The sequence below is a fragment of the Panthera uncia genome (genome assembly GCF_023721935.1).
Source record: "Panthera uncia isolate 11264 chromosome C1 unlocalized genomic scaffold, Puncia_PCG_1.0 HiC_scaffold_4, whole genome shotgun sequence".
NCBI classification, from domain to species: domain Eukaryota; kingdom Metazoa; phylum Chordata; class Mammalia; order Carnivora; family Felidae; genus Panthera; species Panthera uncia.
This window is the reverse complement of record NW_026057585.1, coordinates 62,415,139-62,441,206: the sequence shown is the minus strand read 5'-3', so window position 1 is coordinate 62,441,206 and position 26,068 is coordinate 62,415,139. Positions and strand designations below refer to the sequence as shown.

At 55.6% G+C, this 26,068-nt stretch overlaps 1 protein-coding gene across 1 annotated transcript in view; it reads right to left on the bottom strand.

Annotated features, from left to right (window-relative positions):
- GLIS1 (GLIS family zinc finger 1) overlaps positions 1-26,068 on the bottom strand; it is a 90,622-nt gene that overhangs the window by 14,492 nt on the left and 50,062 nt on the right. The window contains exons 3-4 of the mRNA XM_049617150.1: positions 7,379-7,540; positions 2,694-2,804 (exon numbers count right to left, since the gene is read on the bottom strand). Of these exons, the coding sequence (XP_049473107.1) occupies positions 2,694-2,804; positions 7,379-7,540 (273 nt within the window). The remainder of the gene's footprint in view (positions 1-2,693; positions 2,805-7,378; positions 7,541-26,068) is intronic.

Sequence of the window (26,068 nt, the reverse complement as noted above, 5' to 3'; positions counted from 1 at the left end):
AGACTCGAGCTCCATAGCCCAGAACGTCTTCGCCTTCCCAGAGAGGCCAGATGGGGACAGGGAGTGGCCAGTTGAGGCCCTTGGGACATCGGGCCATGAGGCAAAAGCTCATCTGGAAGGGAAGGGGCCCCTCTCCTAGGGAAGTCCCCAAGCCTGACTCTCAGAGCCCTGAAGATTTTGTCCAGATCCTCATTCCACCTGGGACAAAACAGACCCAGAGAAGGTGAGAGCCTTGTGCGACGTCACACCGCAGCTGAGAGTCAGCCCCAAGGGTTTTTCCACCTTCCCAGGCCAGAAGGGCTAGCACCCAGGCCTGGGGAAGGTGTGCCCAGCCTCCCGATGGGCCCTCGGCTCCCTGACCCAGCAGCTGTTTTCCATGTAAATTAAGTTTCTGGCAAAAGAGGGCCAAGGCATGTTCTTGCAGACCGCAATGTCGATCGGATTAGGAGCAGCAGGAGAGGAGAATTAAGGAAGAAAAGCATTTCTAATTCTCTCTGAAACGCAGCAGGGCTGCCAAGGAGCTGTCATAATACAAGGGTCGCTTTACCCAGAAAGATACATCGTCCCCGATGGCTCCTAATGGATGCTTATGGTTGGGAAGTTTGCAGATCTGCGGCCCCAGGTCCCTGGGGCTCAGTGCAAGCCAAGCATGGGGCCTGGGAAAACCAGGGCAGGATTCTGGTCCTCGGGCACCAGTCTGCTCGGGATAGAGGCCTCCTTGGCATGGAGCCCGGGCCATTCCCTGTCCCTGCTCAGGCCCTTCAACCTGAGATCAGTAGAGAGAGCTCAGGCCCCGGGGACAGGCAGGTCTGGGGTGGGACCCTTGGCTCCGTCACTCCTGCATTGCACAACCCTGCAGATTTGTTAACTCTCTGGGCCTCAGTTTCCACGTCTAAGATGGGGGATTAAAAACTGCCCACCCCCTAGATTCATAGAGAAGACTAAATGAGATACGGTGTGTGAAACACCAGGCTCAGCACTGGGTTCAGGTTCAGGTTCATCCCTCCCTCACCAGAGTGAATACACATGTGGTGTTTTCACCAGCAAGCTCATGTGCATACTCTGACGGTGTCCCTCCTCTCCTCTTCTGCTTCCAGTGGCTCCCCATTGCCTGCAGGATGAAGACCAAAGCCTCAAGCCTGGCTGTGCCCCTGCAACGTCTTCCCAGCTGAGGCCTGCCTGTCCCAGACCCATCTCTGTACGCCCCCACCCCACAGGACTGAAGTAGTTTTCTTTCTCCAGCCTCTAGACTTTCTCTGCTTTATTTGCAGCTGTATCTCAGAAAACAGTACGTGCTCCATAAATCTTGCAGGGCAAATTAACAGGCTCTCCTTGCTCTGTTGTCCACTGTCATGCTGATGTCCCTGGATTGGCCCTGGTTTTCTCTTCACCCCCCACCCCCACCCCATCCTCCCTTGCACTCAAGTACCCACCGCACATGGCCCTGGTGCTCTTCTGGAGATGCGGGATGAACCGAGAGGTGGGCTTTGCACCAAGTAGCTGTCCCATCCCCCTGCTGCACTGGGTCCCTCTGTGGCTCACACACTTGTTGTCCAAACAGAACTCAATGCTTTCTCCCGCAAGCCTGCTTCTTTCTTAGACCCTCTGTCCTGGTGAAGGGGGCCACCACCATCCTGCCCCCCAGAATCTGTTTCTGTTACTCCTCTGCCAACCCCCTTCTCCCCTGCCCCCACCCGCCGTCCCGCTCTGCCCCAAGCCACCCCCACCACCTCTCCTGCTTCCCAGCAGTGGCCTCCCTGCCTCAGGTTTCCCAACCAGCCCCAACCAATTCTCCATATGGCCCCCAGAGCCATCTTTCAAGGTGACACGTCCCTTCTCTGCTTAAGACCCCTTGATGACACCCACTGTCCTCAGGATGGCCCAAACTCCTCGGCAGAGCTTTGGGCCTGTCACGTCTGCTCCCCACAGGACGCCTCTCCTCCTTGCGTAGCTGCCTGGCCTCGAGACAGGCAAGGTGCCTGCTGTTTCAAGATTTAGTCACTCTTGGGAATGCTCTCCTTACTGTCTTGGCCTGCCCACTGCTTAATGACAACATGCATGCACCAACTTCTTCTCGGAGCTTTTACTTTGGGCTAAGTACTGTTCTACACCCTTACTAGTTTAAGCCTCACGGCAACCCTCTACACAAGTTCTCTGTTGCCCCCATCTGACAGTTGAGGAATATGAAGAAGAAAGGCGCTAAGAGATGTGCCCAAGGCCACGGGCAGGCTGGCTCCAGAGCACACACAACTGCAGTCCACTGTCCCCCATGTCATTTCTTCCATGGACCCTCTTGCTCCCACCCTATTCTCTGCATCCTTCCATTGCCATCTTTATTATATTATATTGAATTATCTCTTTATGTCTATCTCTGGTTTTCCATTTTTGTATCCTCGATGCCTACACAGGGCCCGACATCATGTATTTACTAAATGAGCCATGGCAAGTGGGCAGATGGATGACAGAGAAGCTGGTGGACGGTCTGTGGGCAGATAGATGTCTGGCCGGCTGGAGGTAAGGAAGTGAACTCTGGGGCCAGGTGGGAGGCAGATCCTGGACGATGGACAGGACCATCCTCGGGCGTGTGGGTGAATGCACGTAAGGAGTGCGGGCACCTGGCTGGATGCTGGACAGGTGTCTGGGAGGCCAGCGGGGCATCTGCAGAGGTGGGCCTGGAACGAAGACCGTCTTACCTTCTTACGCACCTGCTGCTCTTTAGCTGAATGGGCCTTCACGTGCTTTCGGAGGGAGCTGGGGTCCGTGTAGCGCTTGGAGCAGCCAGGGATCTGACAGGCGTACGGCTTCTGTAACATCAGAGGTGTAGAGGTGGGGTGAGTCAGGGCCATCTGCCAGGCCCCAAGGTCATACTGTGTGACCTGCAATTGGGAGGGGGCAGGCAGCAGGTTCACACCCTGTCCCTCCCTCTCTGTCCCCAGCCAGGAAGAATCCAACTCTGCCAGCCCTGCCCACAGCCTCGTAGTGAAGGAGGGGTTGTGTCTCCATTCTACTCTCGTGCTGGAACCTCAGATAAGTCGCCTCCCATCTCTGAGCCTCACTCTTCTCCCTTGCAAAATGGGGCCAACTGAGTTCTAAGGATTCTCCCAGCTCTGACAGTGGCTCTGAGAAGAATACACCCTTGGAGCCCACGGCTGCAGAGAAGGTGTGAGTGGACAAGGAGTACAGTGAGGTGGCGGCCTTGGAGAGGAAGAGGAGGGGCAGGGGAAGAGAGGGGACAGCACAGGGCCAAGCTGGGGTACGGCAGGGCCCCAGGCTGGGAGTGACTAATCACACCTTGTAGTGGGTCCAGAGATGCCAGACTGCTCTCTGGACCATGAGAAAACCAGATCCTCATTCTGATGATCACGGGAAGCTGGGGGAAGGTGGATCTCAGACACAGGCCTGGGGAGGCTGGGGGTCTGTGCCCTTTGTGTACTTCCTCTTATGGGCCCCCACTGCTCATGTAGAACCAATCCATACCCTTTACCACCTCCCCTGTTCCCCTGTTCCTGCCTGGGCCTCATGCTGCTCTCCCTGCCTCCCATCTCCCCTCCCACCACAGCCAGAGAGCCTTTCTCACGGACCTGGCCATGCTCTCACCTTTGAAAAATCCTTCCATGGCTCCCTCGTGCCCTCGGACACAGCCCATCTCCCGGTACTGAGGGCGTGCTGTGACTTGGGCCTGCTGAAATTCTCACCTCTCCTCCTGCCCCTGTCCTTGTGTGCCCACCCACCCAGCCCTCCTGGAATCTTCTTTCTGTCTCTACCTCCTGATCTTCCCAAGGGCACCACTGTGCACCCAGCAATGCTGGGTTTGTTCAGTGTCCTTCTCTACCAGGTGGTGCATTTCCTCGGGGGATGATCCCTTCGGATTCATCTCAGGTCCCAGGGACTGACCCAGGAAGTTGCTCCAACTGAATTCTGAGCTCTCCCTTAGGGGCTCCTGCTGAGGCTGAAACAGTCCTTCCCTAAGGCCTCCCTTTTTGACTATACCTAGTAGTCCTGATTTCTCAGGGCCCTCCGGCCTCTAGCAACTAGCAGGGAGGGTGTCTGCAGGATGTGGTGCCTCTCACATTAAGTACCGGGGACCACTATGTCCCTGTCAGACATGCCCATGTGGAACTGCCCCCCTCCCCCACCCCAGACCTCAGGCAACTCTGTCCCTGCTGGCCTGAGGACAGGCCAGTCCAACTGCAGACCCAGGGACCTCATGGGGAGGGGCAAGCAGAAAGAGACGACCATACCTTGGTGCTGCCACGGACAGTTGCCAGGTTAAAGAAACGGAGGAGAGCAAAAAGAAAGAGACAGTGAAGTGAGAGGCTTGCCGTGCTGAAAGGAAGGTGTGGGGCAGGAGGGTGGAAGGCACACTCAGACGTGCCCTCCCCAGCCGCTTGAGACAGACATGCTTGCACACACACACATGCGTGCACACACACACACACGCACACACACATGCACACAACGCTATGGGCCTGCTCCCACCCCAACACATGCACGTACATACACAGAGACATTCTCTCTCGTGGGCCCTGCCCTGTCCTGCCCCAGGCCCCGTCCCCGGGGGATGCTGATACAAATCCACACGTTTTTGCCAAAAAGCAAACAAACAGAGCTCCGTGTGTGCAGGCGCGCTTGCCTGGAAAGGGCGCGAGGCCCATCTCTGTGTTTGTTTTTCCAGGGCCTGACGTGTGCAGAACATTCCTCCAGCCCCGCTCCTCCGTGAGCCCTCAGGAAACCCTGTGGCTGTCCCAAGCAGCAGCCAAGCCCCAGGCCTGGAGTCACTGCCCCAGCTCCGAAGCCTTGTTAGTAACAAGGACACTCGTGACGGTGTAGTAAGGACACAGTGCCACAGCCGAAGCACAGATGAGGAAACAGAGGCTGAAGCTTTGTCCAAGATCTCGCAGTAAGAGTGTGCCAGTGACACTCTGTTAGGAGGCCTCCTCTCGTCTGGGCAAAGGAGAGACCATCGCCCCCTGGGGCCGTGGCAGTCAGGACTGAAAGCCCACACTGAGTGCCTGGGGATGCGGCAGGGTTTGCTCAGCATTCAGTCAGCGAGTCAGGAGGGAAAGGAGGGACTCACATTTGCCGTGCAGACCGTGTGTCAAGCCTGTCTTTGCATCATTTCAGTTGATTCCCCTATGATGTAGGTGTTTGAGGAAATGGAGGCCTAGAGAGGCTAGGGGCATTTCTTCGAGGTCTGAGCCCAGGTGGAGGGCCAGAGTTAAAACCTGGCTGGCTCTCTCTAGTCTGTTCTTCCACTTTCCTGCCCGTGGGGAGAATCCTCCGATCTCTGGCGCCAGAGGGAAGCTGGGAACATGACGGGGTCCCTTCTGGAAAACAAGGCCCAGCCTGCATGGGCCTGACCCACTGGCCTCTGGGCTGTGGGTGCAGGGCTTGGCGGCTGTACCTACAGGCTTCACCAGGACCTTTGGGGAGATGAAGGCCTGAGATAACCCCGTGGGCTCATTCTGGGCCTGACCTGACCTAGTCCTCAGAGCTCTGTTCACACACCAAGTGGGGGCCAGAGGCCTGTTGCTTTGGGGCTGGGTCCAGGAAATGCAGCAAGGAGGGAGGGAGGAAGGGAGGAAGTCAGAGTAGGTGACCCTGAGAGGCCTGGAGGGACATTGCTCAGGCTGGGGGTGGGGCGTGCAGAGAGGCCTGGTGCTGTGGGTGCTGCCTTGTGGTCTCTGGAACATGTAACCAGGAGGCTTGGGCACAAACTGTGCCCCTCGGGACCTGGGTGGGGGCCATGGGCCCCAGGGGCTGGGCTTCTGAGAAGGTAATGAAGACAGGGGTTTGTTAGAATGCCTCCACACTTGTGTCTCCAACAAAGCCTGTGATAATGCAGCCTGAGAGGGGAGGGGTGGAGAGAAGGGTCGGGTTCAGCCAGGGACAGGGCTCCTCCTTCCTACCCTGTCCCTTGTACTCCATTCCACCTCTCCAGGGTGGCCGATACACTGGCTTTTCCAGCAAGGGCCACTGGACTCTGCCACTTAGGAGCTGCGTGACAGTCTGTGACTTAACGTGAGTCTCAGTTTCCTTGCAAAATGAGGATAATGGCCCTTAATGAGGCCCAAAATGAGGATAAGGGCCCAACCCCTTTGTGGGTTGTTGCCAACATTAAACTCGAGGAGAGCATACGTGATACTGATTGTGAAGAAAATGTATAGAACATTGTGCCCAGGACCTGGCTGGGACCCAAAACAGTGACCTCCCTATGTTTTCTGCCACCCTCTTCCCCACCATCTTCTTTGGGTCTTGGCTTTCCCAGCTTATTCACATCCAAATAAAGGGTTTGGATCAGAGGGTCTCCAGCTCTGACCGCTGTTGTCTTGTGGCCTCCAACTTACCCTGGAGGGGTTAGTCGGCCTTGTGGGCCTCTGTTCCCTCATCTGTGTATCTGGTACTAGACAGGCTGGGCCGGATGGCCACTGGTCTCCCAGCCCCCGACCAGTAGAGCTCCCCAAACATCTGCCCAAAGAGCACAGGTACATGGACTCCGGCTGTGGAACTATCTCCTGCCGTACATGGGGGCTGGGCTCCTACCAGGCTGCACACACCCCCTCACACAGGCCCTGTAAGAGGGATGTGAGGCCCAGCTCGGGGCACTGAACCTCCTGGAGCCCTGCTTCCTCCATCTGTCAAATGGCATAGTGACTGACTGGCCTGGTCAGTATGAGATGGTGGACACGATGTTCTAGAAAGTGCCCTGTTAACCTCTGAGGTCTGGGAGAAAACGGGGAGACTGACACTGATAGAGCTGCAGGTTGTCACAGTTCGGCCCAAACAAGGGAAAGGGGGTGGACATACAGGTATCTGGAGACCAGAATTAGAGTCTCAGGCCCTGCTCACTTCAACCCCTCACCCACCGTGCTCAGGGGGTAAAGAACAGCTCTGGAGAGGCTCTGGACTGTCTGCACGGAGGGTGTGGGGTGGGCGGAGCGGGGAAGGCCTGCTCTGGGGCTGGCTGACAGGCCTGGGGAGAGGAAGAGGGTGGTGAGCCCACTCTCTCCATGGGGACGTGCCTGGCCATTGGTGCCTGGGCCAGTATCCACAGACTAAAGCAGTGGTTCTCAGCTTGGGGAGAGTTTGCTTCCTCCTCCCCAGGATATCTGGCAATGTTGAGAGACATCTGCCACAACTGGGAGAGGGAAAATTGCTCCTACCTGTCTAGTGGCTGGATGCCAGGGATACTACTAACTGTCCTACAAGGATGAGACTTCCCTCTCCCTGCATGCCGTCATCCTGCCCAGAACGCCCAGCGCTCGGGACGAAGGCAGGGTTTCTGCGAGGACCCTGGGTGCTACCCTGCATCAGACGAGCGAGGGACTGTGCACACCTCCCACACCCCTTCCCCCTCGGCCTCTGTCCTCGGGCCTACCGTGTCAAGGTGGGTGCGCTGGTGCTTGGCACGGTCGCTGGAGTTGCTGAAGGCCTTCTGGCAGCCTGGGTGCTGGCACAGGTATGGCTTCTCGCCCGTGTGGCTCCGCAGGTGAATCTTGAGGTTCTCCAGCCGTGAGAAGGCCTTGCTGCAGCCTTCGAACTGCAGGAGAGTCTGGTGAGGGGCGTTCCGCAGCCCCCGGAGGGCCCACTACTCAGCCTGGAAATGGCCCCCGTCTCCTCTGCCCCCAGTCCTGCCCAAGGCCTCCAGGTGCCCTGTTTCAGCTCCCCGTGAAGTGATCAGGACCCAGACTATATCTGGGAAGCCCTGGTGGGTCCAGAAAAAGTACTCCCCTGACTTAGAGATGGCTCCCGGTGCTAGAAAAGAAAGCGGTCTTTCCAACTCTGGATCTGGAAGGATTCCAGTGGCATGTGGAAAGGACACACCGCTGTTGGCAACCCTGAACGGACAGACAGGACAGCAGGTGCAGACAACCCGCATTCGGAACCTAAGGCCTGGATTTGAGTGGGGCTCTGTCCCAGTGAGGCTTTGGGCAGTGCCCTTGACCTCCCTGTCCCTTATTTCTTTGCCTACAAACTCGAGACCCTGTGGTCACCACCCAGGGCTGATATGAGGGCCTCAGGGTGGGGGGACGATGACTGTCAAAGGGCTTTGTCCACCTGGAGTGCGGCATCGGTGCTGATTGCTGTCAGAGTAACAACCATATGTGTAAACTCAGGGTCTTTGATTTATCATTTGGCTATTTGTCCAGTGCCCACCATGTACCAGGCCCCATGCCGGTGGGCATGCAGCGGGTACAGCACAGACCTAGCGATGCCCTTGGCCGCAGTGGGGGTGGACAGCAACAAATGCACCGCCTCCTCCCATGGCGCAGGCTGCCCCATCTCCGTCCCACAGCCTCTGTCCACCTCCCACCTGCCACCCCAGAATCCTCTAACTGCTCACTCCTCCCCACGTGACCAGCCGAGGTCTCTGAGGTAACAATAGGACCCCGCTGCTCCACCTCAGGCCCTGGGATGCCTGAGTGGCTCAGTTAAGTGTCCGACTTTGGCTCAGGTCATGATCTCACAGTTCGTGGGTTTGAGCCCTGAGTCGGGCTCTGCACTGACAGCTCAGAGCCTGGAGCCTGTTTCTGATTCTGTCTCTCTCTCTCAAAAATAAATAAACGTTAAAAAAAAAATGTTAAGCCCTGCACCCTCCACACCTTCCTGCCCCTCCCGACTCCCACCCACACCCTCAACACGGCAGGAGCCCACCGGGCAATCTCAAGCCTTAGTTCACACAAGTTGCTCAGCAAGGTACGTCCTCTTTCTCATAACCATCTATCCAATCTCCCCTCAGCCTTCAGAGTCCAGCTTGAATGCTGCCCCATGGCACATTCCCTGGTCCCCTCGTGTGACCGGCCGCTCCTTCCTGCTTCTCCTCAGTGTCTGGGGGGCCCAGCCAGGCCGGTGTTCCTGTGGTGGGCACCACGGGGTGGGAAGAGGAACCGACACGCACCCGAACCTGCTCTGTCCACCCAGGCATGGTGTGAGGTGTTGAACCACACCATCACTCTGAAGTGTGAGGCCTCAACACCTCAGGGACAGACGCTTCGTGTGGTGATCACAGGGCTGTGACATGGCAACGACAGGGTGCAGGCCACGACTGACGCCAAAGCCCAGGTGGCTCTGCTACGCCCACTCCCTGCAGGTGGGCAGGGGGAGGTGACCCTTGAGGAGGACGAGGCCAGAGGAACCAGCTCCTTTGCCCAAATCATTAGTTTCATCCCCCAGCTCAGGACAGACACGAGGACAGAGACTCGAGAGACAATGACTCTCTCTCGGGTGAACTCCCTTCACGTCTGTCTCTCCCTTGAAGGCCTGGCCGCAAGGGAGCTCTACTGGGGCTCATCCGGGGCAGGCCGCCTGCAGCCGGGTTTCAGAGCCTGCCCCGCCCCCTTCTCCCAGATGGTGCGCCTTTTCCATGCATCAAAACCAGGAGGAAATCCTGTTTGGGGAATAAATAGGCCACAACTACTCCCTTGCTCTCCTGCAATGGCCCTGTGCCAAGTTCACCCCGAAATGAGGTGGAGGAGCCACGGCTGGAAAGCGGGCTGCCTCTTGGCGCTCAGCCGGTCCCTCTGTTCCTCCTCTGGCCCATGCCAGAAGGGTGGACATCTAAGGCCGAGGGGCAGTGACTCCTAATGTGCTGTGTGCTTTTCCTGACTCTGGGGGAGTCCACCAGACCCTGGAGACCGGTGTTTCATCTTCTCCCCGCTGGCCAGCCTCCGTCTCGGCAGCGTTGCTCCGTTCAAGCTGTACCCCTCCTGGGTACCCCACCTTCCCTTCAAATTCGTTGATATTCTAATTCATACATTTTTCAAAAGCCTCGGATCTGCAAGCTTGGTGTTCATGGCCTTCCACCACAGCCCCGACGCCTCTCCTGTCTGCACACCCACCGTGTGTCCTGCTATAGCTGCATGGGAGTGTGATTCTCAATGTGTCAGGAACTTTCATGCCCCTGGGCCTTTGCTTGAGCTGTTCCCTGGGCCTGGAATGCCTCTCCCTCCCTCCACTCATCTTGCAGACGTCTACTAGAGGTGCTAAGCACTACCTCCTCTGAGAAGCTTCCCCAACCTCCGTGGCCGCTCCTTGGTCACACCCTGAGCTTAGGGGTTAGAAGATTTTTGCTGCACACTCACTTCTCACCATGCCTCTAGGATGAGGGTTTGGGAGTTCTTTTGACGGCAGGGCTGGCATCTCATTCACGGGACAAAGGGTGGGTTAGAAACTTGAGCCAATGGGAGCACGAACAGAAATTCCCAGGCCTGGGGACGTACGTGCCCTTGTGAGTGCACCCCCTTCCCTCCAGTGTCCATCGAAGTACCCTGATACCTGTGCCCTATATCTGTGTCACGCCCATGTACACTGGCCCAGCCCTGTCCTAACCCCACACCCGCGGAACCTCCCAGAGCTGAGTCCCAGGCTGGGGTGCGGCAAGCAGCTATCGGAGTAGAACCCCCGAGGTGGAACCAGAGGTAGTAGCAGTAGGTGGGGAGAGGTTGCTGCCCCATCAAGACTGTTCCAGGGTGAGGATGCTGCAGGTACCACGGCAGAATAACTCCCCCATGAGGCCAGCACCCAGACATGCCAGGGACCTTGAGGCCATGGGGGCTCTGTCTGCAGCTGCCTAGGTCCACTCGGTCCTCCCCATTCAAGCACCGCGCAGATGGCCCACAGAGGCAGAGAGAGGAGGATGGCACACTTGTGGGTTCACACCTAGGTGCACCCTCTCTGTTGGGCCCAGGATTGTCACCAGGGTGACCTCGTATCCCTCCACAGCCCTAGGGGCAAATATTCCTCTCCTCCTGCCAGGAGCTGGGGCTCAGGGGACCAGCACAGCAGTCATAGACAACCTGGGCTTGTGTCCTGGCTGCTCAACTCCCTGAGTGCTCCGGGAGGAGTCCCTCCTAGCCTTCGAGCCTCAGTTTCCTCATCTGTAAAACTAGGTGAGTCCTTCCAACTGTGGAAGGTGGCTGTGAGGGTGAAACGAAAGAGTGCCAGGTTAAGTGTTTAGCTCAGCACCAAGTCCCCACCTAGTGTTGTCACTGCTGCTCCCAGGCAAGGTCACCAAGCAGGTAAGCAGCAGGTGGCATTCTGCTGGGGTGGCGTCTCCCGGGCTGCCCCTCTGTAGAGTGGAAGGGTGTGTGTGTGTGTGTGTGTGTGTGTGTGTGTGTGGCATGGTGGGCTCCCACATCTCCCCATGTCCCGTTTCCACTTCTCACTCCTTCACCCCTTACCTTGCTCCCCATCCTCCTCCTCCAGCCTGGCAGCTCGGACTAACCATCCCATCACACCCTGTGCTTTCAAACCCCTTGGCTCAGGTGTAGGGGGCGGTTAGCCTGGGCTTGGGGCCTGGAGCAGCATGGGGAGTGGGGAACAGGATGGGGGCTTGAGGGACAGGTGTCCAGGGCTGTCCTGGTTCCACTTCTACAGGAGCATATGCATCCTGGACAGGTCTGTTTCCCCTTGTCTCTCTACCCTGGGGATCCAGGATCTGGAAGCCTAAAGCTGAAGCCTGCCCATCTGAGTTTCTTATGAGCCCCTTCCCGCTGTCTTACAGCCAGCGGCCTCACCAGACACACCTACGGCCCTTCCCGCTCTGTGAGTCTATTTCTACGCTGCACATTTAGGTGGGTCACCTCCACTCAAGACTCTCTAGGGCTCATCATGCCTTCTCACAGCCAGTCAATCCCCTTAGCATTGGAGGCCTTCTAGGGTCTGATGCCACACAGCCTGGGATGAAGGGTCCAGACTTGGAAAGCAGAAAGTCCAGCAAGTCAGCGCCCCCTCTGTGCCTCAGTGTCTTTCTCGGTAATACGAAGACAGAAACCAGCTCACGGAGTTGGTTGTGGGGTGAGACGATGTCCATGTGTGCATGACACACAGGACATACTCTGTAAATGTCATCACTGTTATTGTGATGGTGATTCTTTCTATCTTGCCCTCAGAAAAAAACACCAGCCTAGGTCAGGTTTTACCAGGGCAACCCCATGTGGTGTCCTTTGGGTGCCAGCAACAGCCTCTAATGAGAGCAAGGCAGCCTTTTGGGGGTGGGAATGGCCCGATGGGGCCCCATCTACTGGCCATGTGGGGGCTGGGAGGTCAGCATGGAGAGGTGCCCCACCACTGTTGTGTTGTGGGGGCACAGATGCTGCTGGAATAGACACACGCGTCTTGTAGCAGAAGGGTCTTATAGCATGGGTCTTGGCTTTGTTTCTGGCTTTGAGCTTTGGTTTCCCTGAGTGGGGTGGAAGATGGGTCCTAAGGCAATGCCACTGTGACCCAAGGACGTAAGGATGCTTCCATGGGTGGGGTCTGTCCCCCAGGGGGTACACACAAGGGCCTTCCTGACATTCCTCCCACAACACTCCAGTCCCCTAGGGTTCAAAGGCAGATTTTGCCCTGGACAGACAGACCCCTTCCTCCCGGCTGTCAATGTTGAGGTATAGAACCCTGCAGAGCAGACCTCCTGGGGCATCCCTCACCCTGTTGCAAGGGGGGCACAGGGAGAACTGTCTCTACCGTACCAGAAGGGCCAAGCCACAATCAGAACTGCCCTCTCTCGCAGAAAGAAGGGACTCCTCAATCTTCAACCCGAGGTTAGCAGGTTGGACAAACCCCCTGACTCTGAAAGTTGTTATGCACCCTATCCACCTGCCCCCGACCTTATCACTCACCCTCACTGCTGGTATCCCATCCGCACCTGCCCAGGCTTCCACCTATTCACTTCTGGAATTCACTCTCATCCTCTCATCTTTTTGCACATTGATTCATATCCTCTGCCTCACTCAGCTGCCCCTGTGTGCCTGGCGGCACTCTGGGAGCTGAGACTTCAGGGCAAAGAAGACCACAAAAGACCCATAAGTCCAAATGAAAGACATGTATTCAGCCCCAAGGAGGGGCTAATCTCAGGGGGCTTCTAGCTGGGGAGGTCGGAGGTCACTAAAGCCTTCTTGGAGGAGCCGGGACTTGACGCCCAGGCAGGGTTTGGACAAACAGGGTGGGAAGCACAGGGAGACTGGGAGGGGTGCTGAATATTCTGGAGATTAAGGGGAGCAGGGAAGGAGAGGTGGAAGTAGAAATGGGAATTCGGGGGCTCCCTTCATTCCCACCCATGCAGTGGTGATCCATTCTAGAGCAGGTAAGTTTAGGGAGTTTTCGATCCCATTAAGACACCACAGAAACTGCCCTGTGCACTCACTGACGTGGCTCAGCAAATGGGGTGGCCCGAGGCTATTCACTGGGGGGACTCCGGTGCCACTGCTGCTGGCTAGACTCCCCACTACCTGGACCTCCCACCTTCCACCTAGATGCCTGAGCCAGGAACCTGTTCCCTCCTCCCTGGTCGCTGTATCTGATCGGCCACCAGGTCAGGGAAATGCCACCTCTTAAACCATCTTTCACGTGCACCCTCTTCTCTTCTTCGCTGCCCCGCTGCCCTGGTCCACACCCCCAGCATTTCTCACCCAGGTGACTGCACTAGCCACCATCTTGCCTCCTGCCCCTCCTCTCTCAACTCATTCCCACAGGATATCTGGGATCTAGAACGAAAACTGAAGCCCACAGGTCTGTCCCAGTCCCTCCCTGCTCAAACCCTGCACGGTTCCCTAGTGCTTGGGGAGTACAAATCCTCACCACGGCATCCCAGCTGGTGTGATCTGGTCCCCGGTGACGGTTTGGTAGTGCCCGCCCCCTCCAACTCCCACCTCCAAACCGGCTTGTTTCAGTATCAGAGCGACATGGATGCAAATCCACACTTCCCAGCTGGATGGCCTTGGGCAAGTTCACTTCATTCTGCCGGAGCCCAGATTTTTCATCCATAAGTGGGGCATCGCTCGGGCACACCTGGGCACACAGTAGGTGGGTGGTCTCTGTGAACCACAGGGTGCATGCAGCATTCCGTCTTATTTGGGGTGAATGTGAAACACACCAGCTCAAATAACCAAACACACAACACAGTTTATCTGGCCAGAAACAAAGGCTCACACGCCATGGGCAGCAGAGAGGGTAGCTGCTGTGGACAGGAGGTACAAAGAGAGGGGAGAAGAAACAGAAAGGACTTCTGTCTAGAAAAATGCAAAGAAATGGGTGTTAGGGATTTCTTCTTTACTTTATAATGCACAAACGTGAACTATATCGTAAGACAAAACAGGTGAATTCAGAATGATGTAAGTGACTGGGAGACACCCTCTCGGACACCTACCAAGGGCCGGCTGCTGTGTGTGTCTCACGGGCTGTGTCATTTAATCATGACAACATGCTCTGCTGATAAGCCTCCTTCTTAGCCCCCCTGTGCAGATGAGGAAACTGAGGCTCGGAATGATGACACCACTGGCTCAACTCACAGCTGGTAACCGGCGGAGCTGGGGTCTGATCTCGATGGCTGATGTGCCAGTCTGTCCCTATGTGTCCCTAAACACTCTGGCCATTGCCTCAGGAGTAAAGCACCAACAACGGGGTTGCACTCAGCAGCTATTACTAGGATTTCCAGCTGGGCCCACATCCTGGGTTCCATTCCCAGGCAAAGGCCAGGCCCGGCCCAGGATGTAGAGCCGACGCTGGGAGAGGAGGACGCCCTCCAAGAGAGGAGATACCACCACACAAAAAGGAAAAACAAGGCGGCAGAGCAGAGAAGAAAGAGCACAGAGCGCAGAGTCTTGAAAGGCCCAGTTTCCACATGTGGGGCGTGTTACAAGAGAAGATTAAAATAACGGGGGAAAATACCCCGGGAACCGTGAAGCCCTAGACCATCTGGAGTTTTATAGTAACAGGCAGGGGAGAATCAGAACCTAATTGAAAAAAGTCCACTGCAATCCATTACCGCTGCGTGCAGCTCACAGAACCAAGGGCAGGAGATGAAAGACGGGGGAGCCATCCCAGGAGCCGGGGAGGCTGAGCCAAAGGGCCCTTTAAGTTCTGGCTGGGGGTGGGGGAGGGCACTGGGTCAGTTGTCAGAATCTGCAGGCCTGGGCTCACCCCCACTCAGCAATCTGCCCTCTCTGAGCCTCGCCCTCATCAACGGCTAAGCAAGATCACTCGGGGAAGCCCCAGCACGGTGCCAGACACACCTCTGGTGCTGAGCACGACCGTTCTCTCCCTCTGGCCCCTGGGAAAGGAGCAAGAGTGCCGTTCCACATGTAGGGCAACATGCCGCATGCCACAGACCCCAAGGTCGTGCAGACAGAGGCTTGTTCCCGGGGGCTCCACCACCGAGAGTCACCAACTTGGGCAAATCGTGTCCCATCCCTGCCCCCACTTCTCTCCTCTCTAAAACGGGGCTGCCACTAACTACTGTTGCAACTGGCACACGGTAGGCGTCTAGCGAACGTCAAGTTTCCTCCCTGTCGCTGTTGTGGCCCGAAGAGGAGCGAGGGCCTGGTTTCTCATGCTCTGGCTAAGAATCTGGACGCAAAGGGCAAGGAGGGAGTCTTGGGGGAACAGGGCATGGGTGGGGGCAGGGGAGGAAATGCCTCCACTTTTGGCATTTGCCAGTGACTTGCTTCTAAACAAACACATTTCTGGTTTAAGGGTAAAATATATTGGGTTACAACAGTCTGGCAGGCCATTCGGGGATCAACTTCTCATTTTTGTGCAAACTTTTAACTTACTTTATAACAATGATTTGGACGTGCAGTGCCAGATTCTTCTCCAAGATGTCAAATAATTCTGTGTTTGGCCAGCTTGAAAGGCCAGCCAGCCGGGAGCTGAGGTCTACTCCTCACTCCCGCACCCCTGCAGGGGACTCTGGCCCCGAGGTTACTGTCCTATGAGGCCCTCTGGGGTTTCCATGGAAGTCTCTTCAGAGCCTGTGCTTCGCCAGTCCTCAGGGGGTCCGGGCAAGAAGGGGAGGAACAGATATGGAAGGATCCCTGGGAGGTGAGGCTGGAGGGCCAGCCTGGACTCTACGCTGTGAGCCCACAAGGGTCTGGTCTAGCTTTGGGCACGCAGTGCTGTCTGAATAAATGAAGGAGTGGGCAGATGTGTGTACGAGGGAGACTATGACCCTAACAGCAACTATCACATTTACTCTGTACCTGGGACTGGGCCAAACTCTTCCTAAATACGATCTCCTTTGTCCCATTAGGACAGTGTACCACCCCCCCACACCTCATTATATAGGCAGAAACAAAGGCCCAGAGAGTTTAGGGGTCAGATTCCCAGAGCTCATGAGGGAGGGAGCCTGGGTTTGCCTCCAGCGCCTGAGCTCTGTGCCCTGGGCCAGCCAGGACTGAGATCCGAGGTGGCGTGGGGGTCTCTTCACAACTGCTCAGCTCTCTGCGTCTTCATCTTCGTAATCATCCAGAAAGGCGGCAGGGCGGGTGGGGGTCGGGGACATGGCACACAAAAGGCAAAGGGAGACTGGGCCAGAGGCACCACGGCTCTCCAGGTTTCCAAGGGGGGATGAGTGCTGCAGACCCCTTGTCTTTCCTCACCAGGACTGCACTGGAGGCTCTTGGCCGAGAACTCTCCAGTAGAAGGTCTCTGGGTCAGAAGCAGGTTCTTATTCCCAGGCAGCAAGGGCCAAGAGGACTATGCCACCCCTCCAGGTGGGATGGGAGAAGCGAAGGGGCTCAGAGTCTGCTTGCGTAGACAGGTGGGATCTGGGGAGGCTCCCGGTGTCAAGAGGAGGCCAGACATCATTGGAGATGCGGAAAGAGGCCCTACTAGGGGCCAGGGGCCAGCAGGAGACAGCACGGAATGGTTAGCACACGCACACGCACCAAGCCCCCAGCCGCAGACCTGGAGACACACACACACACACACACACACACACACACACACACTCTGCCTGATACCTCCTCTTCCAACCAAGCTCCACATCAAAGACACAGAACCCAGGACACCAACACACAGCACCGATTTAAACACATGGCCACACAAACACGACTCACGTCACAGAGACGCAGAGGCCAGCACATACACGCTCACACATGAACCAAGGACTGAGCTCCAGGCCCCACCACAGGCTCAAACGTACAACCCCCCCAGACCCCAGACATACTGACAGACAACCCCACGCACAGCACAGCACATGCAGGAACCAGCCCATATCTCGGCACAGGACGGCCTCATGATGGTTTGTGCGCACAGGGAGAAGACACTCACCCAGAGACAACATCCAGAAAGTCTTCCAAGAGGTCAGTAGATAAAGACACGCCCTCATACCATCTTAACACCCAACCCAGCCAGTCCTGTGGACACTCCCACTCCCACTCGCCTCTCTCCATGGCTCTAGGCAGCCCTCAGGGGCCCACCGTATCTCCCAACTTTCCCATGGCAGCTGGATGGACTGGCTTGGCTTTGGGGAGGGCACACATGACCTTAAAGAACCCTAAGACAAGGCCAAGAACGCCCTCTGGCTGTGCTGACCTCTAGCCCAATGCTCCCTCCTCCTCCCCGTGCTCAGCCACAAGCCACACCTTCCTGCCTCCAGGCCTTTGGCAATGCAGTGTCCTCTTCACATGAGGTCCATCTACTTGCCTGTCTCGTCCTCCCTGTCTTCTAAGGCTTTGGCTCAAGGCTCACGCCTGCTCCTCTCCCCAGTCTTTCCCTAACCCTCCCTGTTTCCGCCCTTCTCTGAGCACCTGGGACTGAGTTCTGCCAGGCCGCCATCCTGGTGCTGAGGCCAGGACTGCCCGCCTCTCACTGCTCACCCTTGGTGCAGACACCACACATGCCCTGGGGCCTTGCCTGCTGCTGGGCCTGGTGTCTAGAAACTCGCCCCCAGGAGGGGAGGCAGGCAGGCACAGGCCAGAGAGCCACATGCAGCCGACCCCATCTCCACGGCCAACCACCAAGCAGGAGTGCCTGGTCCCCTTTACTGCGGTGACACCTTTGCAGATGGCTGCAGTGTCCAACTGGAAGAGCTGCTTCGGGACGAGGAGGGAGAGGGACCACAGTGAACAAAAGGATCCTTTCCAGCCATGAGCTCCAAACCCCACCGCCTTCCCCCAAATAAGCTCGAGCCCCGGTCTGGGCAGGATATCTCCCCACCACCAGCACAGCTGGGGTTCAGGGCCGGTTCCTCTTCCTGCTGGCCCCTGTGAGGCTCAGTGTTCCCACTGCAAAATGGGGTGACGCTCCTGGCCTGAGATGCATGTGATGGACATCAGAATGCCATGCCCTTGGTACTGAATACAGGACAGGTGCTCAGGAATGTTAGTCCCCTTTTTGGCTCCTCTCTCCAATTCCAAACAGCAACAGCAGGGATGGGTCCAGATGTGAAAACATCAGGGTCTGAAGACCCGAGGCCAACTATGTAACCTTAGACCAGTCACTTGCCTTCCCTGGGCTCACCCCAAGGCTGCCTGCCCAGGACAGGTGGGACAGTGGGCGTGAATGTGCACCAGGGTCATACAGGTGGCAGCAGCATAATTCCCAGTGTCCTAGGACTGCTCGGGGGGGAAAGAGACCCCAGACTTCCCACCCATCTCCTGAAAGAAAACCTCACATCAGGCCACCGGGAAACATTACAAATGTACAACATGCAAAGCTCCCATCTAAGGTTGTGGGTGGGTGGGAGCAAGCTGCCCAGTGTGCACCTGGGATTTAGATCGTCCGAGGATGTCCTCTGAGGCTCCGGGCTCCCACCTTGAGGTGGGAGCAGCGTTCAGAACCAGGCCTGTGAGGGGCAGGAGCAGGCTGGGTCAGACTAGGTCCTGCACGGGCAGCTCTGGGGGCAGCAAGGGCCACGGAGGTCGGTGGAGGAGTCACAGAGGCCCTGCTCAATGTTAGGAGGAACCCTAGCAGGGAGGAGGGGAGTGGCCTGTTCCCGATGTTCAGGAACAAAACCAGGCAACTTTGTGTTCACTGGGGCTGTTTGGACGGTACAAGATGGCTCCCAAAGCTACCGGCTCTAAACTGGGCTGGACCTGCTACCCGAGGCCCAGCGGTATAAACGGGCCAGGATGACCCGCCTCAGCACCACTACCACTCCCTCATCTAGCCAGCCATCACTGATCATTTCAGGGGTGCCAAGGTGGGCTGACCCTGTGCAGGTGACGTAGGGCCACACTCTGAATGAGGCCAAGTCACATCCTCCTGCCATGGATTCGTAATGGGTTCTTAGTAACAGTGGGTGGAAGGAGAGGTGACAGTCTTGCACTTGTACTTGAGCTAGTGAAGGAAGGTCACTTACAATTAGGAACAAATTACCCAAGCAAAAACCCCAAATGAAACCCAACCCATGGAGGGGATGAGAGCTCAAGAAGAGATGCAGCAAACTGTTTTGGTGGCCAAGTGCCTCAGTCGGCAGAACACTTCTTCTTGTTGGCTCCACCAGCATCACAGCAACACCGTGAGAGGCGCTGTGGGGTTTCTCTGTAGCTGGGACTGCTGTCAGGGCCCCTCCGCCCTGTCCCCAACTGCCCCACTGTGCACAGTGACTTCCAGCTACAAGCCAGGCACCCAACTGGTCAGCCACAGGGGAGCCCCTGGGCCAGGTATCCAGGGAAAGCCCCTTTCCCTGCTGGGCCTCAATCCTCATCTGTTGAATGGGTATGTGTGGAACAGCATTATGCTTCTACTCAGGTGCCTCAGGGAAGAGATAACTTAGTAGAAAGCAGGGCAGACAGGAGTGAATTTCTGGCTTTTGGGTTTCACTATCCCAGGGACCGAATGGAAAGATCTCTGGAGACAGAGATGAGTCACGCACAGTTAATGTTTCAAACGATTTTTTCTGCCATAAACCTAAAAGTGCCCAACACGGCGCCTGGCACAGAGTGGGCTTTCGTAAATATCTGTTAATGAATGAAAGACCCGAGCAACAAACAACTGAGCCTCGAGCAACAAACAACTGAGCCTCGAGGGAAGTGAGGGGCAGGGAGACCCCTAATTAGTAGAGGTCAGGAGAGGTTTTGTCGGAAGAGCAAAGCTTCCTGTGTCCCTGCTCCTGAGACAGCGCTCCAGCTGTGACAGGGACAGAGGAGGGGTACCGAGATGTGTAGACAGCTGCAGTCCCTGGAAGTGGAGAGGCTTTGGACTTTGCTCTTACGCCTCTGGGGCCAACCCCTGGGTATGCAACAGCACCCCCAGCTAGACTTGTGTGACCTGAAGCAGGGCTCTCCCCAGGCGGGGCCCAGGCCCCCTTACAGGCAGGGCTCCAGATGTCTCAGGAGGTCCCCCACCCTGCACTATGGGGGAGACAGTCTGAGCTGGCCCTGAGGCAGCCTTTCAGATGCACGGCGCACAGGCAGAGTCTGGCCAAAGATGGGGCCGGATGCTGGACAGCTCAGCAGGTGCCAGCATGACAAAGGCCCTGAGGACCCCTTGGTTCAGTGTATGCCCCCCACCCCCAAGAACTTAGATACAACTAAGAGGAAACATGGCAGTGTTCTTGAAATGCAAGCATGTAGATGCTCAGAATGGGCAGGGAGTTCAAGGAAAATGTCCACGTTACATTTCTTTCTCTCTCACTGGAGTTTTCAGACTTGATGCTTAAACCCGACGTGAATAAGTTAGCCGTGGACCCTTTTGGTGCACTGCCTTCTTTGACCTTCAGGGCACCCTGGACACAAGGTGCCATATCACCATCTTTCACAGATAAGGAGACAGGCCATCCCAGAGAGCCTGAGCTCAGGGCACCCGTGGAGTAGAGGCAGCATTGGGACTGAACTGACGGGGGACTGATTTGTGGGGCAAAGCCCTTGGCCCTGCTCTTACACTGCATTCGACAAAAAGCAGAATGGTTAGGAAACACTAGGCCGTGGGAAAGAAATGGCAAAAAACATTAAGTGTCTCACCTTACCAGAAAATAGCAGTACTAGCAATAACAGCCACCACGCCGTTTTTCAGATTCCCTAAGAGCGCTGATTGCCCTTAAAACCCAAATCCCCCCGCTCTTCAGTCCAGCACAGGTTGGAAAACTCTGGAAGAGTCTGGGGGAGGCATCCCACCCCTCACCTGCGCCTCGAATGCCCCACGGTTCTGAAGGAGAAATGTGGCTTCTGCTGGGTCAGGTGTGCTGTCCGGCTCTCCTGGGAGCCTTCTGTCCCTCAGACAAAGGGAAACACCCTGTGGTCACCCCACGAAAGAAGACCAAGTGAAATGAAAAAAAGTGTAACCATATGATAAAACAGAAAGGGGTCCTTAAGGAGAAACACGCTGCAAGGCACTTGGCCGAGAACCAAGGGGGGCTGGAGGGGCGTTCCGGGGAGCAGGGCCCCTCCCAGAAGCCTGGCCCTGCAGAGCTGAGCCCAACTCAGGGGGACGCCTGGAATTCATTAGCATTATGTCAGGAATAATGTAAAATTAAAACATTTAGCTTTGGCTTCTAAAATTAAGGAGGACAAAAAGAGAAGGATGCCATTGTGCTGAGCCATGCAGCTATGACTTGGGCACCAATAATTTACAGAATATAAATCTCTGCCTTGCACTTGGGCCCAGCCCAAGACTGAGGACTGAGCGATGAGTCTGCAGCTCTGTCCTGGGGCAAGCCAAGTTGGGAGCCCATTGGGGGGGGGGGGGGGGGGGGGGGGGCGCAGGGCCCAGGTGAGGCTTTCTCACTGCTCACTCCCCACGGCAGTGCCAGGTTCGCGCCCACCCTGCCGCTCTCCTCACTGGCCCCTCCTTACCTCCCTGGCCACTGTGCTCAAATCCATCACCTATCCTGCAGTCAGACAGATTCCTAGATCGCAAGCCTGTCCTTATCACTGCTCAAAACCCAGTGATGGCTCCCTACTGCCTTCAGGATAGGACCCAAGGCCTTCAGCCTGGTGTTTCCAGCCTCCCAGCATCTGACCCTGCAGGCCTTCCAGCTGTGGCTGGCTCCCCAAGTTCCTTTTTCCTCTCCGGGCTCCAGTTACACCGACTACTTGGGCTTCCAGAACTTCCTGTACTTTCTCAGCTTTTGCATATGCTGTTCCCTTAGCCTGGAATTCCCTCAGGCATCAGGGCTAAACGCCAATAGTGGCTCCTCTGCAAAAGCTCTGGGCTTTGAGGCAGGCCCTGGGCCAGAGACCTCTCTGGGTCCACTCTGGTCCTGGGATAAAGGCAGGATGGCTGGGCCAGACTATGTAGGAACCCAAGACTCAGTGTTAGGACTGGCCAGCCTTTGGAGGCCCTTGTGTTACACATAGGGACATCGAGGCAGACCAGAGAGGGCAGGGCTGACCGAGGCTTCCCTGGCCCCCCCGCCCTAGCTTTGGCCCCTTGGATTCTTAGGGCAGGCTCTTTCTGCTCCCACAGGCTCATTCTGGGGTATAGAGTACCCTGGAGTCACCCAGGCCTGAGTTCAAGTTGCAACTCCCCTCCAGCTCCGTGAGAGCTGCAAACCATCTAACCTTTCTGAGGTTCCACGTCTGTCGGCATTACAAGAATGGTAATGATAGCATAGGGTCACCCCCTCCTAGGGCTGTGCAGAGTCAGCATCAGATACTGCTGCAACACCGACCATCACCCCCCTGTGCAGATGGAGAAACTGAGGTCTGAGGCTACAGAGGATGGGGCATCAGTGACAGGACAGAGTCAGAAGCTCCTGCCCCTGGGAAGGCAGTCTGAGTGCAGTTCCCAAAGCCTGACTTGTTTCAGTGACACAAGATAGCAGTTCATTCAGTTCTTTACTAGCCATTCATTCATTTCCTCGTTCACTCACTCACTCACTCAGCTAAGTGCACAGAACCAGATGTCCAAAATATAATGTAGTGAAAAGAGCAAGTAACCAAACAGTAAATACAGCATGATTCCATTCTACTAAAGAGTATAATTATCATATGTACAGAGAAAAGTCTGGAAAAATACTCTAAAATGTTAAACAAGGGGTATTTCTGAGTGGTGTAGTTAGGAGTAACTTTTCCTTTTTTTCTTTGTACTTCACTGTCTACTTTCTACTTCTTGATAGGTTACACTTTTGTTTTTAATTTTTTAATGTTTATTTTTGAGAAAGAGAGAGAGAGAGAGACGGAGCATGAGCGGGGGAGGGGCAGAGAGAGAGAGAGAGGGAGACAGAGAATCTGAAGTAGGCTCCAGGCTCCGAGGTGTCAGCACAGAGCCCGATGCAGGGCTCGAACTCACAAACTGTGAGATCATGACCTGAGCCAAAGTCGGATGCTTAACCGACTGAGCCACCCAGGTGCCCCTTGATAGGTTATACTTTTACATTTTTTTACTTTATGTTTTATGCTACTCTATTTTGTTGGAAGTTAAAACAAAAAATCACAGTGGTCAATGTAATCCTTTCATAGCCAGATTGAGGTTGCCGAACCAGACTTCTCAGCTCTCCATGGGGCTTTGGAGGAGTCATCCTGGGGAATAGGACCCGAGGATGCTCCCACCCTCAATGTGGAGCCAGAGAGATTGAGTCAGGTCTGGACCTGACACGTGCTCCCTCCGTCCTCTGTGATGTGGGCAAAGGACTTTGCTTTGAACTCAGTTTCCTTCCACATTAACATATGGGGGCAACACGATGACCTCTAGAGGGGATCTGAGGATCAAGGAAGACATGGATGTGACCAACTTTCCAAACGACGGGAGATGAAGCCCATGACAATGACAGCTGTGTACCTGTATCAGGGGACCCAAGGCCCACCCCCCTGGATGCCCTGAGGGACACAGATGCCTCCTCACAGGATGATGTCACTGAGCTGTTAGATACACAGTGGCCAATGATGACTGAAGAGTCTCTGGAGACGGAGTGGACAGTTTAATTAAATAATGGTGACAGACGGCCTCACTCCTAGGGCAGAGGACACACAGGCAAGTCTGAGCCACAAGCCCAGATGAGGGAGAGCAAGGCTGCAGTTCACTTCCCGGCAGCAGCCAAGAGCTCAGAGCACTGGGGAGGAGACAGTGCTCCTTCTACACCCATCTCTACAGCCTCGGCTGAGTGTCTGGGGACACGATTCTGAGCCAGCTGGATGGGGTGTGGGTTTCGGGTCAGGCGGACCAAGGTTCAAGTCCCAGCTCTGCTGCTTACTGGCTTGTGTCCTTAGGCATGTAATTAGCCTCTCTGGTCCAGAACTATCTTCTGAAAAGAGTCAACAAGCCTTCCTTGTGGGTTTGTTGTAAGGGCCAAATGAGATAAGAGGTGGCAGGGCCCCACCATCTTTGGGCTTGGGACAGGGCTCGACCCAGCAATACAACATGACAATGACGGGAGTCACACTCCATGCAGCCAGTGCCTCTGCTCCCATCACTGTCTATTTAGAGTGCCCTTCTGCCCCTGCCCCGGGCAAAATCCTGCTCATCCTCCAAGCTTCAGCTCATATGCCATCTCTTCCAGGGAACCTTCTTTGATTGCCCCACTGGTACAGCTAGGCCTCTCTGGGGTTCCACAGCCCTGTCCTTCACCTCATCACAGCCCCCCGGGACTCAGGATTATAACTGTCAGCTTCTGTACCCTTTCCTCCTGTCAGCTGGGGGTGTGAGTCAGACAGGGGATGGTCCACTGACTGGTCTCACTCCAGAGCCCAGCAATGGCCTTGACACACAGCGGGGGCTCAGGGCACATTTGCTGACTGGAACAATCTGCTCAGTCGCTGTTAGTCACCCTTGTCCAGTCCCACCCTCGGGTAGGGAGAAAGGCTCTTTTAAAATCACAGAAGGTCCGAGCTGGAAGGAGTGCTAGGGGAAGTCTGCCCCCATTTTACAGATGGGGAGACTGGGGCTGGGGAAGGAGAAAAGATTGGCTCAAGGCTGCCCATTAAGTCGGTGGTGATACCAAGACAGGGAGCCAAGTCTTCGGAATCCCAGCCTAGTGCTCTCTGACCTTTGGCCTCAAGGGTATTCGCCTCCTTCACCCAGAGAAAGGACGTCAAGGTCATCTCCTCTTGCATGCTCACAGAACTAGCTCTTGACTCCTGGGCCCTGACCTCTATTCCACTTTTTACCGCCTGCTCCTGCCTTTTAATGGATGGATGGTGCTACTTATCTCTGCAATGTTCCATGTCTCAGGCCCCGACCCAGGCCAAGCCCCCGTGACACACCTAGCCCCCCAGAACTTCACCAAGAGCCAGGGCTCCCCGGTGGGCCCCTCCAGGCCCACTCAAGCCTGGATCCACAAGGGCCCTGCTTTAAAGTGTATCTGCTAACTGCAAGCACCACAGTGGGTTTTCATCATCTTTGGAATGACTGTACATTCTGGAACACAAACTTGGCGAACTTGGCTCAGTCCAGGTCTGACAAACTCTATTTCCCTGCCTCTCCCTTCGTGCCGAGCCAAGCCTGGGCTGCCAGGGATTACCAGAGCAGAATGACGGTAATTTCTCATTAGAAATATGGTTCATAAAGTCCATTTCTATTTGACTCAAGGAGCCAGGAGCAGCCCAGAGAGGTCCAGCTCGAGAGTCTTTTTGTGAGGGGAGAGCAGGGAGGACTTTCATGTTCTTATAAATCTATGCTTATTGTGTTTTCCATGTTTTCCGCAATATGCGTATAAAACTTCTACAAATATTTGTTTTTAAAAACTCAAGGACAGAATCCTCTTGCATCTCCGACTCCTCCCCAATGGCCTGCCTCCCTCGTTGCTTCTTTGCACTGGGGCAGTTTCTGCTAAAATGGGATGAATCTCTCCCCTCCAGTTGCCAAGCTCGACCTGGACCCTGGGTTTGCTCACTTTACCTTCTCAACCACTCCACGTTCTATTTTATTTTTTAAAAAGTAGCCTCCGTGCCTAGCATGGGGCTCAAACTCACAGCCCTGAGATCCAGAGTCACACGCTCTACCGACCGAGTTAGCCAGGCACCTCAACAACTCTACGTTTTAAAGATGACTCTTGCTCAAAGCCACCCCAGGAGTCCAGGCTGACTAAGACCTGAATACAAGTCTGCCTGATTCCTCTTTTCCACTGTACCACTTTCCCTCTCTGGACCTCAGTTTCCCCATTTGTTAAATAAAGGGAAGAGGGTTGAAGATAATCCCACAGCCCCTTCTGGCTCTGGCATGCCACGCCTAGTGTGACTGGCTTCTTTCAGGTAAGCATAATGATTTCAAAGTCCATCGGTGCTCTAGCATGAATCAATATTTGATTCCCTTCTATGGCCAAGTAACATTCCATTGTATGGAGAGACCACATTTGTCCATTCATCAGTTGATGGACGGTCAGTTTGTTTACACCTTTTGTCTGCCAGGAATCGCGATGCTGCGGACATTCGTGTACAAGATCTGTGTAGACATATGTTTTCATTTGCTC